General features: G+C 39.8%; 2 protein-coding genes across 2 annotated transcripts; both read right to left on the bottom strand.

The window, feature by feature from the left end:
• Positions 1-1,282: 1,282 nt before the first annotated feature.
• Positions 1,283-2,234, bottom strand: BDB00DRAFT_928341 (uncharacterized protein; the record flags this gene model as incomplete). The annotated part of the gene is made up of 3 exons (XM_053128917.1): positions 1,283-1,878; positions 1,955-2,054; positions 2,165-2,234. 3 exons carry the CDS (start codon positions 2,232-2,234, stop codon positions 1,467-1,469), a joined length of 582 nt encoding a protein of 193 aa, XP_052980483.1. The 3' UTR covers positions 1,283-1,466.
• A 6,503-nt stretch (positions 2,235-8,737) lies between these two features.
• On the bottom strand, positions 8,738-9,033 carry BDB00DRAFT_871537 (uncharacterized protein; the record flags this gene model as incomplete). The annotated part of the gene is made up of 2 exons (XM_053126841.1): positions 8,738-8,904; positions 8,976-9,033. 2 exons carry the CDS (start codon positions 9,031-9,033, stop codon positions 8,738-8,740), a joined length of 225 nt encoding a protein of 74 aa, XP_052980482.1.
• Positions 9,034-16,213: the final 7,180 nt, after the last annotated feature.

Below are 16,213 nucleotides of genomic sequence, written 5' to 3'. Positions count from 1 at the left end.
AAACGATTGAGGCCTATCCTTCTATTACTCAGTTGGCATGTATCCGACCTGCTTGCGACGGCATCCTGCCTGGATATATTTTCTAGCCTTGTTTGCTGTGCATGACAACAGCTGCTATAGAACACTGTTCATGAGGCACTTGTAGACAGTGTTTAGAATAACTACCGTTATTCTAGGGTTTCGACTACCGTCTCAATGACCAGCTACCCACGTCATCGAAAATCAAAGATTTTCTCTGACCACCCCTAATCATATTGATCATTTTTTATTATTTAAAAATAAAACTTAAAAATTAGATATAATAAAAAATTAAAAATTAAAATATTAATAAAGTATTAAACAGCCTTCATAGACACCACACTAGGACCCCCAGCATGCCAGATTCACTTCTTAGTTGCCGACATGTGATCACCTGACGTAGCGAAGAAAGTTTTCCCACCATAATCGCATAGCCGATGATTTCTTGTTTATGACCCCCCTCCCCTTCCCCCCAACACTCGCACGCACATAGAATGTGATTCATTGGTTTAGGGCTAGTTCAGATTGTTCAGTAGGTTCTATCGATGTTGTGGGCTGCGGTATTCCTCTCCCACCTTCCTTTCCCTACGCCATCAATGCTTGCTGTTGCCAATCATCAAGTTGTATGCCACCACAAGACAAGTCCTTTATCGCGTTTTGTGAACCGACGAATGCATCACTATTGGTTTTCCCTGCCAGCGCTGCTACCAAATACCGCGCCTCGTTAAATCAAGAAAATCGTTGCATGACAGGTACTTGTGATTACCGCCTACCTAGCCGTTTCAAAAAAATCACGGAAACGGATTTCGGAAATTAATTTCTCCGAGCGGTTAATCATGTAACCGAACCAAAATCCGTTTTCCAGAATATACTGCTAATCAAGCTCTATTGATAAATATCCACTGCCATGTCCGCACGCGCACTTTATAAAATAGCACGCTATGTACTGTAGCCTTTTCTGTTATATTATCTCAGCTTTTGTACACTATGTATCAAATGATTTTTTTATGGAGCCTTCCATCCCTAGACGGTTAGCATCATTAGTTGTTATTTTAATTAATCTTGCATGGAAAGCTTGCGCGCCCCAAGCAACTTTCCATCTTTTTATATCAAAATTCATTCTCTTGCAGTGTCCATGCTGATATCTTCTCTGTATCTGTCTATTTTGTAACATGACATGTGCAACTACTGATATAACCACTCATTTTTAAATGCTTACTGTTTTGTGCTGAGGTGAAAATTTGTTTAATGGTTATTGAATTTTATTGATTCTATATTAATGGTTCTTGTCTATTTCTCAACGCATCGAAGTGAACATATACACGATCCTCGCATGTATTAATATTTATTTAGGACATTTTGACATACCTTACAGACACCCTTGTCAGTGGCTCTGCCGACGAGCGTCTCTGCCTATCTGAACTGGTGTCGTGCAGTGTATATTGGTCTTAGATTGACTGGCACTCCCAGTGATACACTTGCCCCTGCGTTATTCTTGTCGTTTCTTGTCGAAACTGACGGATAATGTTACGATGCAGCTGTTGTGCATCCAAGTCGATGGCATGTGCAGCGATGTATGCACGTACATTTTGTGGGACGGCGTTATTTTCGACGGCAGGTGCAGCCTCGTGCCCATAGGAGTATTCGATGTTCAAGTAGAAGTAACCATTCACTCTACCGACCATGCCGCTGATGCGGCCATTGTATAAGAAAGTTGGCATACGCCGATACAATCGTAAACGAACGGCAGCTTGATCCTGCACATGTAAAATCTTGCGAGCATCGAAAAAGGAAAGAATAGCCGAACTTTTTTCGTGGTTCTGTTTGGTATGCTTCGTAGTAATGGTATCCGTCAACAGCCTGGATACAATCCCGGATTTTGATCACAAGTTGCGAATCTGACAACGCCAACATATCGTCGTCAAGTTGCACATACGCGTCGAGGCTGTAATCTTCGAGACTGTCGGCTACGTCCCTCAAATTCTGACGCGAAGGAATCAGCTCGAGTACTTCGTCCACTGTCAGGAGTAACTGCTCTGCGATTGGTTTACCGACGTCATTTTGGCGTTGATGGATTTTTTACACGTATTGTAATCTTATCTAATGCTAACAAAAAATAGCAAAGGGCGATAAGATTTGCAATTACTACATCTTTTCAGTTGAGGTTGCTCGGGTGTTTCTTGGGATTGGATTTGTTGCTGATTTTGCGGTTCCATTGTGAGGAAGAAGTGAAAAAACCTACTGAAAAATAGATTTTGGTTCGGTTACATGATTAACTGCTCGGAGAAGTTATTTTCCGAAATCCGTTTCCGTGATTTTTTTTTGAAACGGCTAGGGCTAGTTGTGATTACTTCTCAAAGCAATTTGTGGATTCTCTTCACAAGGACGACGCTGATCGCATTTTGCTATTCGTTTTTGGTAGATTGAAACCCTGAATGTCATGAGCAAGCCAGGTACAGTGTTGCTCTATCATACATAGAACCGCAAGGATGTGATAAGCCCAGGACTTGAAGCTAAGGCTGCTACCGTTATAATATCAGGACCAAGACCGGGCTCAGTTGCGTGCTGGGCCACACAGTGCGGTGCTTTACTTAATAGGGAACGTTGACTGGTGGATGGTGCAGGATCTTATTCATGCAGATAAAATGAGACTGTACTGGGGCAATATTTATCTTTCCATACGTCTGGGGGATAATAAAACCCATGGCCTCGCCTTGAAGAAGTTCTATTGCGTGTGTAGTAGAATGTGCACCGCCTGTGTTTTTTTCAACCAGGGGCAACAGCAGCAGTATGGCAACAACAGCATTTTAACCAAGCCTTTCGTTATCCGTCAAATCGATGAAGTATTCTGATTGCGTTCAATGTCCACACATTATTCGATATAAGCGTAACTGTAAAAGAAATCCTTTTTGTAGCATTTACTGCCATTGTTACCATGATGAAGCACATTTGGGTTCATTACTGAGGGTATGCCCGATGATGAGGAAACAAGTGCTGAACATATATATGGGCAGTCGCCCATATGCAATCAACGACTATATCTTGCTCTTATATACTGTCAGTCAATTCATTGTAACATATTCAGTTTTGGATCAAGCACCCTTACACCAGCACTGTCAACTTTCTAATAAAACTATATCTCAGTAAACAGAGAAATAACATGGTCATGCGCTATCTTGATCAAACACATTGTTCATTTCTGCTGCATACTTGAAAAAATTGAGTTTACAATAGCAGTTCATTCAGCGAGTTTTTCTTGAGATCGTCTAATCAGCGGTTATTTTCAAAACAGCTCCGGTAGCAGCAACAAGTGACATGATTTAGTCACCTATGCAATTAGAATGAGAAGCAGTAAGTAGCAATCTTAAAAGAGGCTCAATCCATAACAATTAATTTTACTGTAAATAGTAAATTAATTTTAGTTATTCCTTCCACCGTCAAGCTCCGTTCATTTCATTCACTCCGGGCGTCGAACTAAAGTTCTAGCCTAGAGGGGGTATGCTCACTACCGCTCCGCTACTTTTTAAATTAAAGATTAAACATTAAGAATATTAAAGTTTATATTTAAACAATGATATATCTTTAATTGATTAAACCTTTTTTAATTTATTGTTAAGGATTACCCCCCAAAGGCGCTGAGTTGAGATTCATCTAGACTTCTCTATTTTGCGACAAGATACCATACTTTTGGATTGGCGATTGGCGACAGACGAACACGAGAGGCCTTTGGTCCAGCCAGGTGATATGCCAACTGCTGCTCAAGATGATTTCCGTGACCCTTCTCCTATTCAGAGCTTTCAGTATATATAAAAAATGCCTCCATCTGATGCTTCATATGATACGTTGGTGTCGGTCAAAGGCAAGACGTTTCATTTTTTGACTTCCCTCGATGTTTGTTCATAGTCAAAGAATAAATATAGTAGTTGATTTCGATAAGTAAGCGACATCAGCGCTTCTAATCCCGACAGAAGACTCATAACTAAAAAATGAACGTTGTACTTTTGCAGGCTTCCTATAAGCCGAATATAATTTATAAGTGCATTCCATTGCATACAATAGATACACTATGTAACAGGCTAGAGCTAATGATTGTAGTATACGTGTAAATGCAGAGTTTTAAGATGTGTAAGCTAGTCATGTGTTGTGCTGTGATTGCTTCATTTAGAATTTGTTCGACGGTTCTTTGCTGGTGGTGATGTTGTTACTAGGTATAGTTTCGCTTATGAGTATCGGCAACCGTAGCGGACCTTTGGTGAGGGTGTTGTTGTTCCGATGCCGTCGAAGCAACAGAAGCAGTGAGCGTTTGAAACGAAGGGGATGGATTGGTCGTTCTTTATATTGTTCCTTTGCCTAACTAGAAAAACAAAAATGAGAATGTGTGGACTGTTGCACGCAAAGTATCTCCGGAATATATGCGATAAAAGAAAAAGAAGACATTTAAAAAAGGTGTCAAAACTTACAGCTGATTCGAACTCGTGCTGTTTGGCTGGTACCATAGTCGATATGTAGGTCATAATCCTGCTTCTTCGCAAAATTAAGCACTAATAAAAAGCCAAAGTAGTCAACCAGATTGGTTAAGGTGACATAACTACTAAGGTCGTACTTCTTTTTCTTGACCTCTTCCAACAACAGGTCTTTCCACAGCAGAGTGTAGCTTTCAAAGCGACAAGATCCATGTGACCGCGCAATTCTGAATCGTTCTGTGTACTTTGCACTATATAAACACAAGTGAGATTGTCAGTGGTGGAAACAAAATAGATAACAAATAACAGTTAGAAATCGTTGCTGCAGCTCAACTCACCCTCACCTATGTCGTCAATGCTTGGAAATAATGGCGTGCCCACAAATCAAAGACTTTCCCTCCAGGCAATATGTTTCTCGCCGACCTTATACTTTCTTGCTAGCCCAAAACCAATGAGATAGGTTTTCACTTCATTGCCGTTTACACCCGTAACAATATTGTCTGGCTTGATGTCGCGATGGAGGATGCCCTTCGAATGAATGAACTGCAGCCGCCGCAACTAAATTTCCAATGCCAACTTATCTTTCCCATGAGTCCTCAAAAGTCCCGCCGCATCTCGCCGGGTCTTGAAAATCCAGGGCTATTACGCCTACGTAAAACCCTGAGACAGGGTTAATATGTCATATTTAACCCTGAAGTCCTGAGCAATATTACTGGCTAAATACACGTACCTTGTTTATGGACTTTGACGCGCAGCATGATCGATCCATCCTAGTTGACTATGCTAATGACTGATCCGTGCCGATGTCCACGACATTGATCAACCTTACGGGTTGCTTTTTGTCACGTTTGATTATAATGGATACTGTATGTTGTATTACGCGTAGAGAAGTATGTTTATTTATTATTATTGTATATGATATATCATGACAACAGCTCTCTTTTTATATACCAGGAAACATCTCTACATGTTTCCACTTTTCTACATTCTCACCCATCCAATGCAAGGATCTTGGCTTTTGTTCTCCTCCAGCGCACCACTCAACCTTCGGATTTTGCCGCCAGAGCTCAACCATGCATATAGCTCTTTCATTTTGCTGCTGTAAACTATGATATTCGATAAACTTTTCGACGCCTTTGATGACCGCGTTCCTACGATTGAACTTTTTGGCTTGGTCGCTGCGCCACTTTGTTTTCCATTGTAACTCTAGGTCTTTGATAGCTGGGCCACCGGATATTCCTTCGTGCCATTCGCGCCAAAGGTCGGTCACTGTTGCTACACCATCGTTTAATCTGTAGTGTGGAAGTTGAGCAGTGCTGAAAAGCGACGAAGAGGTTGTGGCAGGCATGGGCGTGTTATTAGACAGAATTTGTGGGGTGATAGTGTCGGCAATGGATGGTGCGGTGTCAGTTAGAGCGGCAAAGGATGGAGCGACAGTAGCAGCTGCAGAGTTGGCAGCCGATGGTGTAGTATTGACCGGAAAATTCGTTGATTGAGATTGTGGAGTCCATTGAACCGATATCGTGAGGCGTCCGTTCGCAAGGTCACCCATAAACTGGTTGAATGTGCGGTTATGCTCTTCAACCAATTGTGTGTTGCGATCGACCTTTTGATTAAGATCGGTATACATCTGCCGTAAGAAACCATGCAGTTGTGGCATAGCTGTTGATAAGGTGAGGTCCTCTGGCGGGGGAGCCGTTTCGATGGAGGTCGCTAGATCACTGGAGTAATATAAATTATCGTAAGTAACTACATCATGTAACAGTCTAACTTATACGATACACATTTTGATTACTCACTTCTTAAATGCAGTATATTCCAGATCATTGAAGATAGGAGCATTCCAGATAGATAATTGAGGGTGGCGCTTCATCATTGGTACAGAGTCTTGTAAGAACGTCTTGCGTAGAATGCGTAGCATTTTGAGGAATCCGTCGGCAGCAACACTTTTATCGCCTTCGCCTTGATCGATCTTCTCTTGCCATTGGTCGACCCATGGGAAACCCTTCTTTTGTAACGTTTCCGATGGTTGGACGCCATCGCGAGGTAACCAGAAAGTTTTTCCATTGGCATTAAACGTTGCCATTGCGCGCAACTGTCGGCGAGGTAAGTTCGTCAAATAGGGTCCTTCCATCGCGTCGCTTGTCCATCGACCTGCGCGTCGGATAGCCGAATCGCCAGCCTCGCCCATATCCGCCATTTTTGCTCCAGACTTCCTTCCTGCATGCGTAACGGCTGTTGATACGATCTTGCATGCGTCGAATGCCTTTTTAAGTGCCTTGTAATGCGCCGGTTGCTCGACATTCTTGGTTAAATAAGCAGGGTCGCTCTTGCAGAGTTTAATGTTGTACCATGTTTGAGGCCGTGTTATATCCGGGAATGGTTCGCCTTGAATGTGCCAATGATGGAAAAAGTATAATCCTAAAGCCATCCATAGACAGGTTTCGACATGCGCACACCGGATGGCCGACCCATGCTCTGCTTTACCGAACTGGTTTGTCTTGCCATGGTCCAAGAGCAGAATCAAACAAGGGCATTACTTGTCAGGCGTGGGTCCTTCTCCTTGCAATGGGATGACATGTATATCTGCCAACTCGATTTGTCGAACATTCTCGCCACGCATGAACGCAAAGTGTGATACCAACATCATGACTGCGTTTCGATAGTGTTCGGATCTGTCGCGCGTCAGGAAGTAATTGATGATTTTGGCCAGTTCTTCAATCGTTGAGTATCCATCCAAAATGGATCCGGCAGCGCGATCTTTGAAGTTTGTACGGCGTCTCTTGATATCCTTTTTCCTTTCGTTTTTTAGCAACGACTTCACATCCGGAATTCGTGGGTTATTACTGGGATCGTTCAATCGAAGACCGCATTGGTCGTGGAAAAGCTGGATGATTGCACTGACGTACTGCTCAATCGTACTAAAACCGATCGTGTAAAACTCGTGTTCTTCCTGTTCCGTTTCGAGATCATGATGATCGTTCGTCTGTCTTTCGGCATTGGCTTCTAATTGTTTTCTGATTGTGGGACGACGGATCCTGCCAATGACCTATACAAGATGCAATAAAGTATAAGCAAGAAGTCCATAGAAAGTTGTCTAAGCAGATCACATAATTTTCTTTAGTTGCTAATAATAAAGTATACTTACAACTTGTTCAAGGAACAAATGCAATTTATCACCATTAACTTGATAGCGGATAGGCTCAGGGAACTTCATGTCATCGCACCACTTGCAGAATTCGCTCATCTTGGGATAGTATGCAAGCTTGGTGGCATTGGGGCGAAGCTCCTACGTCGTGCTTTGAGTGCGTTGTCTGAATGCTTGCATGGCTAGGTTCAATTCAGCGACGTGACCGGTGCCGCCGACTGCCCGATTGTTGCTATTAGCGGCTGGCTGAGAGGAAGAGGAGGAATTGAGGTTATATATTTGAGAGAGATAGTTGTGGTGTTGTTGAGGCATTGTAAATACAGAGGGTACAGAAGGTTAGATTGAAAGGCAATTTTCACTGTCAATTCCTCTCATAAAGATCTCCTTATATACCTTTCCAAAGATACAAGGCTGAGCATGCTAGCAAACCACTTTTGCTCAGATGGCTCAGCAAGAACAAAGTACTTTCTATGTATGAATACGCATGTTAATTGCTCCATCCATTTCAAGAAGTGCCTATATACTGTACTTCCGCAACTTGCATAACGCTTGCGCCTCTGCTCAGCACCTTACTCAGCCTTCGCTCAATATTATTCTTTATATGGATTGTTTTTTTTTCAATCAAATACTTAATCTATTTTGTAGTAATCAAGAATATTGTATTTTTTGTAATTGTATATGCCTTCTTTTTGAACTAACATTAAGGGTTTTATTATGGATTTTTGTTTCAATGAGAATAATCTATCAAGAGCTTCCGCACTGGCGCGCGGTTTACGAACCAAATTTGGGAATGCATATAAGAGATTCAAGTCCGCTTGTGGCTGATGACTCAAGTCTGGGACGCACAGGGAACCAGTTTAATATGCTCTACATATTAGTCGTCTAATTGTGGACTGCCCATATCAATAAACATAATGAACAGATACTATACTAATTGCAAGCCCGAAATACTGACTGTGTGCGTACGGAAAACGACTTGTCGCACATCTCAAAGAGACTTTGAAGAGAGGCTAGAAGCAGGGAGTTGTTGTTTAGCGTGTGTCTTTTTTTCTCTCTCTAACAGTTTATGACGCTCATGTAGTGTACTTACGACCCATTAAATCCATAACTAGAACGTTATATTTGCCTTGAGCACCAAAGTACAACGGCTCAGCTGCATGACAGGTCTCCCTCGCCACAAGATCCTAGTAGCATTGCAATTCGCTGCACCAGACGAGCTCTTTGCTTGAGCTTCCACTTTGGCAGCAACAATCTTGGATTTATCAGATGCCACAGCTGTAAATACAAAAGGTAAGTTGATCCATGCGTCCATTAGTTACTCACGATGTATATTCGGCCACATGCACCTACTCCTAGCTGCCTAAGAAGCATGAAGCGGTCATTGTCGACGATGGATGGAGGCATTATATTCACGAAACAACGTACGCCACAGAAAGGATAATATTTTGATATAAAGAGATGTAAGAGATGGACTAGGGTGGTTTCGCTCGCAGCAATGCCTTTTGAATTTTCTTGCAAGGCCAGAATCAATGAGATAGGTTTGCGTGGAACGGCTGTTGGCGGCGGTGGATGGAGGCATTCGACGATATGGTTAAGCAGTATCACATTCAATCTGGTTTGCCATGCTTGCAGGTGCGCCATCATAGGACCTTGACATTGTCGCTGAGAGAAAAATTCTTCTCCCCGATACAGAAAGCTAGAAGTGGGATGCATACTTTTCAGATGCACAGAAATGTATGGGGGAGTACTGTAGATTTTTACGTGCTTCACCTTCCGTTTTTGGATTATACATACTTAGCCTCAAAGATTTTCAGAGCTGCTCAAGCGACCGAATTTTATGCTAATTTGCTGTCTTATCCATGTATTAGACCCTCCCTTGTATATGGTTTTCTGTTAGCTAGTCTTCGTCTGCCGCGGTTCCATATATTGGCGTCGTTTTTGCTAGCCAAAAACAAGTTGGGAAATAGCCACTTGTTGTTCAACGTAATATGAAATGTCGAAAGCGATCACGAACAAAAGTCATTAGCAAGCAAGGAATGTATTATGGCTTCTCCGTGTGACAGAAAACCGTTGGTATAGATCAACAAGGGATGTGGTTTTTTCTGTTATGCTCAATTTATACATTCAGCAGCTGTCACTTTTCATGTCTCATGTTAACAAGAGTAGTACTGTAGATATCATGACCGAAGAGACACTGAGATCACCTTGTACAATTATAAGCAAAACATATTAAACAAATGTGGCAGTAGTTTGATGGTCAAGCTGAGAAAAATACGATTTTATTCGGGCCCTTTTATTCTTGCGCCTTCTGCGCTTTTCTGTGCGATTCCCCGTTGTTGATACTGCTACTGCTATTGTACTGTTTTCGCTTGCGTGCATTGGTTGCTGCAGCGAGAATGGGAGCGGGAGATTCGGGTGCAGAAGGTAGTGCATAGGAGGCGGCTGGTGACGATGACAGTGATGGTGATGATGGTGGTGGTGAAGATGACGGTGACGGTGAAGATGAAGGTGATGGTGATGGTGAAGGGGTAATGGGTTTAACACGAAACAGTTATTTACATATCCTCATTTAGAAGGAAAGAAAACAAACATACTTATTTCCATCTAGATAGGACTTATTCAGACATACCTTTTCGAGGGGGATTCTATAAGTATCATTATTTAATGAGAAACTAAATGTCTTTTTTTTTATAAAAATAGTGTTATTTAATTGATGCTATCTAACTTTATTAATTTATTAAAAAAATGTTAACAAATTTATCTTTTGAAATTTTAGCGATCGCCCTAATTCCCCCTTCGTATCCTGCTATTAACTTCAAACTTAGTTTGGGTTATATCTAGTTATTGGTTTAAAATACATATTTATGAATGTAATAGATTATTACAAACTTATTATTCTTTATTACAGAATAATATTCTATTCATTATAAAGTTTATTAAACATAAGTATTACTATTCTACAGATAAAAATCACTTTAGATTTGCATCTGTATTATTAATTCCTAATATTCTAGTAGATTTTATTCATCTTTAATTTATAGAATTTATTCACTTCTTGAATGATAATCTTTCTAACATTTTTACAGGTTCTTTAGGTTTAGTATTACTAGGTTTATTAATTTATATAAGTTCTGCCCCTAATTCATCTAATACAAATCCTTCATCAAAAAATACTTTTAATGTTAATTTTGGAGGTGGAGGTGTAGGGTCAAATATTCATCCATCAAATAGTAATTCTAATAATGATAAACTAATTACTTCTCCTGGAGTTGCTGCAGGAATTATTTCTGGAACAACAATGAGGCTCAATCTATAACAATTAATTTTACTGTAAACAGTAAATTAACTTTAGTTATTCCTTTCACCGTCAAGCTCCGTTCATTTCATTCACTCCAGGCGTCGAACTAAAGTTCTAGCCTAGAGGGGGTATGCTCACTACCGCTCTGCTACTTTTTAAATTAAAGATTAAACATTAAGAATATTAAAGTTTATGTTTAAACAATGATATATCTTTAATTAATTAAACCTTTTTTAATTTATTGTTAAGGATTACCCCCCAATAACTGCTGCAGTTAAAATTGCAAAAACAAATCCTAGAAATGGATTGTTTTTAGGTGTTGTTAGTACTATTGGTGGTTTTGCTACTTATAGATTAGGTGAAATGATGAATCATAACTATGAAGAAAGAAAGAAAGAAAAAAAATGAGAGAAATGTGTGAAAGAATGTATTATCACTCTATTGAAAGATCTGGTAGTCCTCCACTAGATGGAAACTTCAAAATTAATTCTCCAAATGAAAATAGTAATAATTTTGTAGAATTAATTTCAAAATGGATTGAAAATCCACAAGATGTATTTAATTTATTGAATGAATATTTTAGAGGTAGTGATGGAAATCCTACTCCTATTTTAATTTTATGTGTTTGTCTATTTACATTTATTGGAATTCTTGGTTGTTTCTTTTTAATTATAGGTATATTAAGTAAACTAATTTAAATTGAAGAACGAGAATTTATTAAGAATAGACCTCTATTACATAAATTAGTTTGCCTTGTTATTTCATTAAGAGATTGGAATAATTTTGTATTATTAATAATTATGTTATTATGTTATATTGGAATTTTAGTTATTTGCTATTATTTAACCGAATCATTCTGGGTTGATGATTCATATAAAAGATTATTATTCTATAATAATAATAAATAATCTCCCATGATATCAATATTTGTTATTATTATTTTATAAAATTCTCCCCAGATACCTTGATTTATGCCTTCTCGTGGTAGTACTGTAAGTAGAGATAATTAATCATAAAACTAAATAAATCATTACTTAAAAATTAGATGCTATCTAATTACTTACTTACTTTAAAAATATAATGTTTACAAACTTATTCTATATTTTTAGCGATTGCCCTGTTTTCCCTTCAGATACCTACGATTTAAACTCTTTTACAGAGCTTATTTCAAGTTACATTAGGATAAAAACACCTGATGGTTTAATTATTAGTAATATCTGGATTAATACTCCGGATAATTTACTTTTAGCTTTATTACCTTCAGTGGTATGTATAAATAGAAACCCTTCAGAAAATAATATTTTAAATTCAACTTTTAATGATTTACAGTCGTCCCCCGCTTTTTGCAGCAGTGGTTTTTGGTGGAAAAAACTGCAAAAAGTGGGGAATTGCAAAAAGTGAGGATGAGTATGAGATGTTACACAGACCGCGTCTATTATGTCAATCAAGTGTCAATGATAGTAAACCAATTAAAAGTGTCGGTACTGTGCTGAGGCTACTTATTATAACTCAACTCTTATATAAAAGGCTGTCATCTCACTCTTAATGTTTATATACTGCACTATCAACACCTCCACACCACTATAGTAAAAGCGAAATACCAAAAGCTGACTGAATAGTAAAACGATGCTATCTATCAACATTACATGTAGATGTCACTGGTTCGAGACTCTGTGTCCTAGGCTCCCGAGTTAATAGGACACTAGACTATATATTGTTATATCATGTAATTTTATAAACTACTTGCTATTTATAACCTAGAAGAAAGTTATTGCATTAAATTATTATCATGAGATAAAATGTTTATCAATTAAAAAAATGTATATGATCTTTTATATAATATTAAAAAAATTTAATTTTAAAAGGCCTATATAATATAAAATGATTAATAATAAAAAAAAATAAGATACTCTACATATATAAATTTTTTATTAAAAATAGACTACTATATCAAAATAAAATTATTTTATTAATGAGATACGATCTAATATTATTAATATAAAAAATTATTAAAAAATCCTTATAATTAAGATAATAAATAATTCCAAAAATGAAAAAACAAATAATTAGAGTTTATATATTGATTATATATTAGTAATAGAAAAAAATATTTTATTTAAAAAATATAAAAAAATAAATAATTTCCAATTTCTAAAAAGTTTTTATATTCCAATAAATATAGACATATTATAATAATATATCTATCTTATTAAAATAATAAAAGTTACGTATTACACAAAAAAGGAAATATGTATTCCTCTACCAGATATTTTATCCTCTCTTCTGCGGAGGTGTGTATAAATTGCTTGCTACACAACACGTTTTTTCTTTTCTTTTTTTTATTTCAGTAATTTAGCGATCTAAATTGAACATGGCAGCAACAACAACAAACAAGTATCCGCCACGCCCTACAGATGAAGAGATCTGGGCAAAAGTACTCACTACGAGTCTATACGTGAGGCCTACCCCACTGGAATCAAGCACCTCGCATTCAGCTACAAGACTCTGTATATGGAACCAAACGCGTGCATGGGTGAAATCGACGAAGCAATTGCAGAATTTCACCAGAAGAAACAGCACGCTATGGAGAAAACCAAGAAATAGTTTTTTTTTTGTTATAATAAACTTTAGTTTGTTATATTTATGCCTTAAGTAAACGAGCGAAGCGAGTGAGTTCGGGTTTAGAAGGAAGTGTGGTTGGGGGGTACACCCCAACGGGAGGGCTCGCGGGGGAGAACGTCCCGCAAAAGTTTTTTTTTTTTTTTTTATCCCAACGCAGTAATAGTCAAACGTTCTTTTACTTTTAACTCTCTGACATGTCAACACCCATTTGTAACTCTTGCGGTTTGCCGGGCCACCAACGCGTAACTCATCGTGATTGCCTAAACAATCCTTCTAGATTGGCAATGCGCCAAAACAATGAGATTGATGAGCGCGATTTCGACATTGTTCGCGAAGCGCCAGAAGCTGTGCCTGTCTGTTCCAGTTGTGGGCAAGAGGGTCACTCACGAAGGTCACATCGTGATTGCCCTAATAATCCGTCAAACAACGAGAATCTCACTACACCTACTGCTGCTCCAGTTCATGTATGCTCAAGCTGTGGACAAGAGGGTCATTTGAGACGCACGCACAGAAGCTGTCCTAATAATCCTGCAAACCAGATCGAGCAAGAAAACGTTAGTTACTATTTGGATCTTCACAATGACACTGATGATTACTGATGACGCCGTTATAATTTAGCTTCATAGTATTGCCCGCGTTTCCACAAACTCCCATCCACTGCGCCATTTCATTGGTTCCATGGATACTGAATGTAGTAACTGCCATGCTCGCCTTTGGATCCAAGAGCGTGTATCTCATAGCTCTCTCCGCACGCCACGTTTCAATCTTTGCTGCCAACAAGGGTCGGTTGAGCTCCCACCCCTCAATCCAACACCTCCAGAGATTTCACAATTGCTACGTGGTACTGATGCTGCTGCTGAGGACTTTCGTACCAACATCCGAGTATACAACAGTGTTCTAAGCTTCACATCTCTTGGTGTCAACGTTGATCAAACTGTTGCTAATTCGCGTGGTGGAGCGTACAATTTCCGAATCCATGGAAGTGTCTACCATCGCATAGGTTCATTGCTACCGGCTGAAAATAATAGACCCGCCTTTGCTCAAATTTACGTACACGATCCATCCACTGAAATTGCCAATCGACACGCCGTTTCCCCTGTACGCCTTAATGATTCCACTCTACGCCAATTACAGGCCGTAATGCATCGTATCAATCCTTTTGTCGAATCCTTCCGAGATATGAACGAAATTGCCCGCGACCAAGGGGTTGACAATGTTAGAATGCTCATCAGATCAGAGAATACTCCAGACCGTCGACGTTACAACGCACCAACTGCCAATGAAATTGGTATCCTTATTGTGGAAAACAATAACGAGGATGCTGGCCCACGCGATATTGTGTTGAGAACAAGATCCAATGAGTTGCAAAGAATTAGCGAAATGCATCGCTTCTATGATGCACTTCAATATGTTTTGCTTTTCCCTCAAGGTTCGTCCCTGCAAATATTAGCACTGTCTATTAGTATTTTGTTGTATTGAGATTACTTTAGGTGATGAAGGGTGGGCGATTAACGCAAACTCAAATAATCATGACATTACCATAATGGAGTGGTACAAATACCGCCTCATGGTTCGTGACGGTGCTGATGGTGATGCTGATGCCAACGATTTACATCGATTCGGAAAGTTATTCCAACAATTCATCGTTGATATGTATGCGAAAATGGAATCCAACCGCTTGGGATTCATACGCCTGAACCAAGATCGATTGCGCTCCGATCTTTACCGCAATGTTGTAGACGCAATGAACGTAGGTGATAATGACTTGACCAGCGTTGGAAGACGTGTTATCTTGCCGTCATCATTTATCGGCTCTCCACGCCATATGCAGCAGCTGTACCAAGATGCCATGAGCATTGTGCGTCGCTTTGGCAAACCTGACCTTTTGTTACTTTCACCTGCAATCCGAACTGGCCAGAAATCCAAGATTCCCTTTTACCGGGACAGCGTGCCCCTGATCGCCCTGATATCACTGCACGTGTTTTTAGACTGAAATTGAAGCAGCTGATGGAAGATCTCACGAAGAACATGGTCTTGGGCGATGTCGTTGCACACGTTCACACTGTCGAGTTTCAGAAACGTGGCCTCCCACATGCGCACATATTGCTTATCCTTTCGGACGAAGACACGCCACGCACAACTGCTCACTGTGACGATATCGTTTCGGCTGAACTCCCCGATGCTGAGCGCTATCCAACTGCACGTGCGACTGTTGAGCGGCATATGATGCACGGTCCATGTGGCATGTTAAATGCTCGATCCCCGTGCATGGAAGACGGTAGATGTACAAAGCGATATCCTAAAGAGTTTCACGAGGACACGGCAATGAATGACGATGGCTATCCTGTGTACCGCCGACGTAACAATGGAGACTATGTTACGAAACCAGGAAATATCAGACTCGACAATCGCTGGGTGGTCCCTCACAACATCTACCTGTGCGCCAAATATGATGCGCATATCAATGTGGAAATTTGCACGTCTATTCATTCAATCAAATACGTCTACAAGTATGTCTATAAAGGTCATGATCGTGCATCTGCCGCAGTTGTACAACAACAAGTCAACAACGATCCTGCAAATGCAAATGGGAATGACGAACAACCGGTCGATGAAATCCGAACCTTTCTTGACGCACGCTACGTTTCTGCTTCGGAAGGATGT

The sequence above is a fragment of the Zychaea mexicana genome, assembly GCF_025766255.1.
Source record: "Zychaea mexicana strain RSA 1403 chromosome Unknown BDB00scaffold_29, whole genome shotgun sequence".
NCBI lineage: Eukaryota > Fungi > Mucoromycota > Mucoromycetes > Mucorales > Lichtheimiaceae > Zychaea > Zychaea mexicana.
The sequence above is the reverse complement of the archived record's forward strand: the minus strand, read 5'-3'. Positions and strand labels throughout refer to the sequence as shown.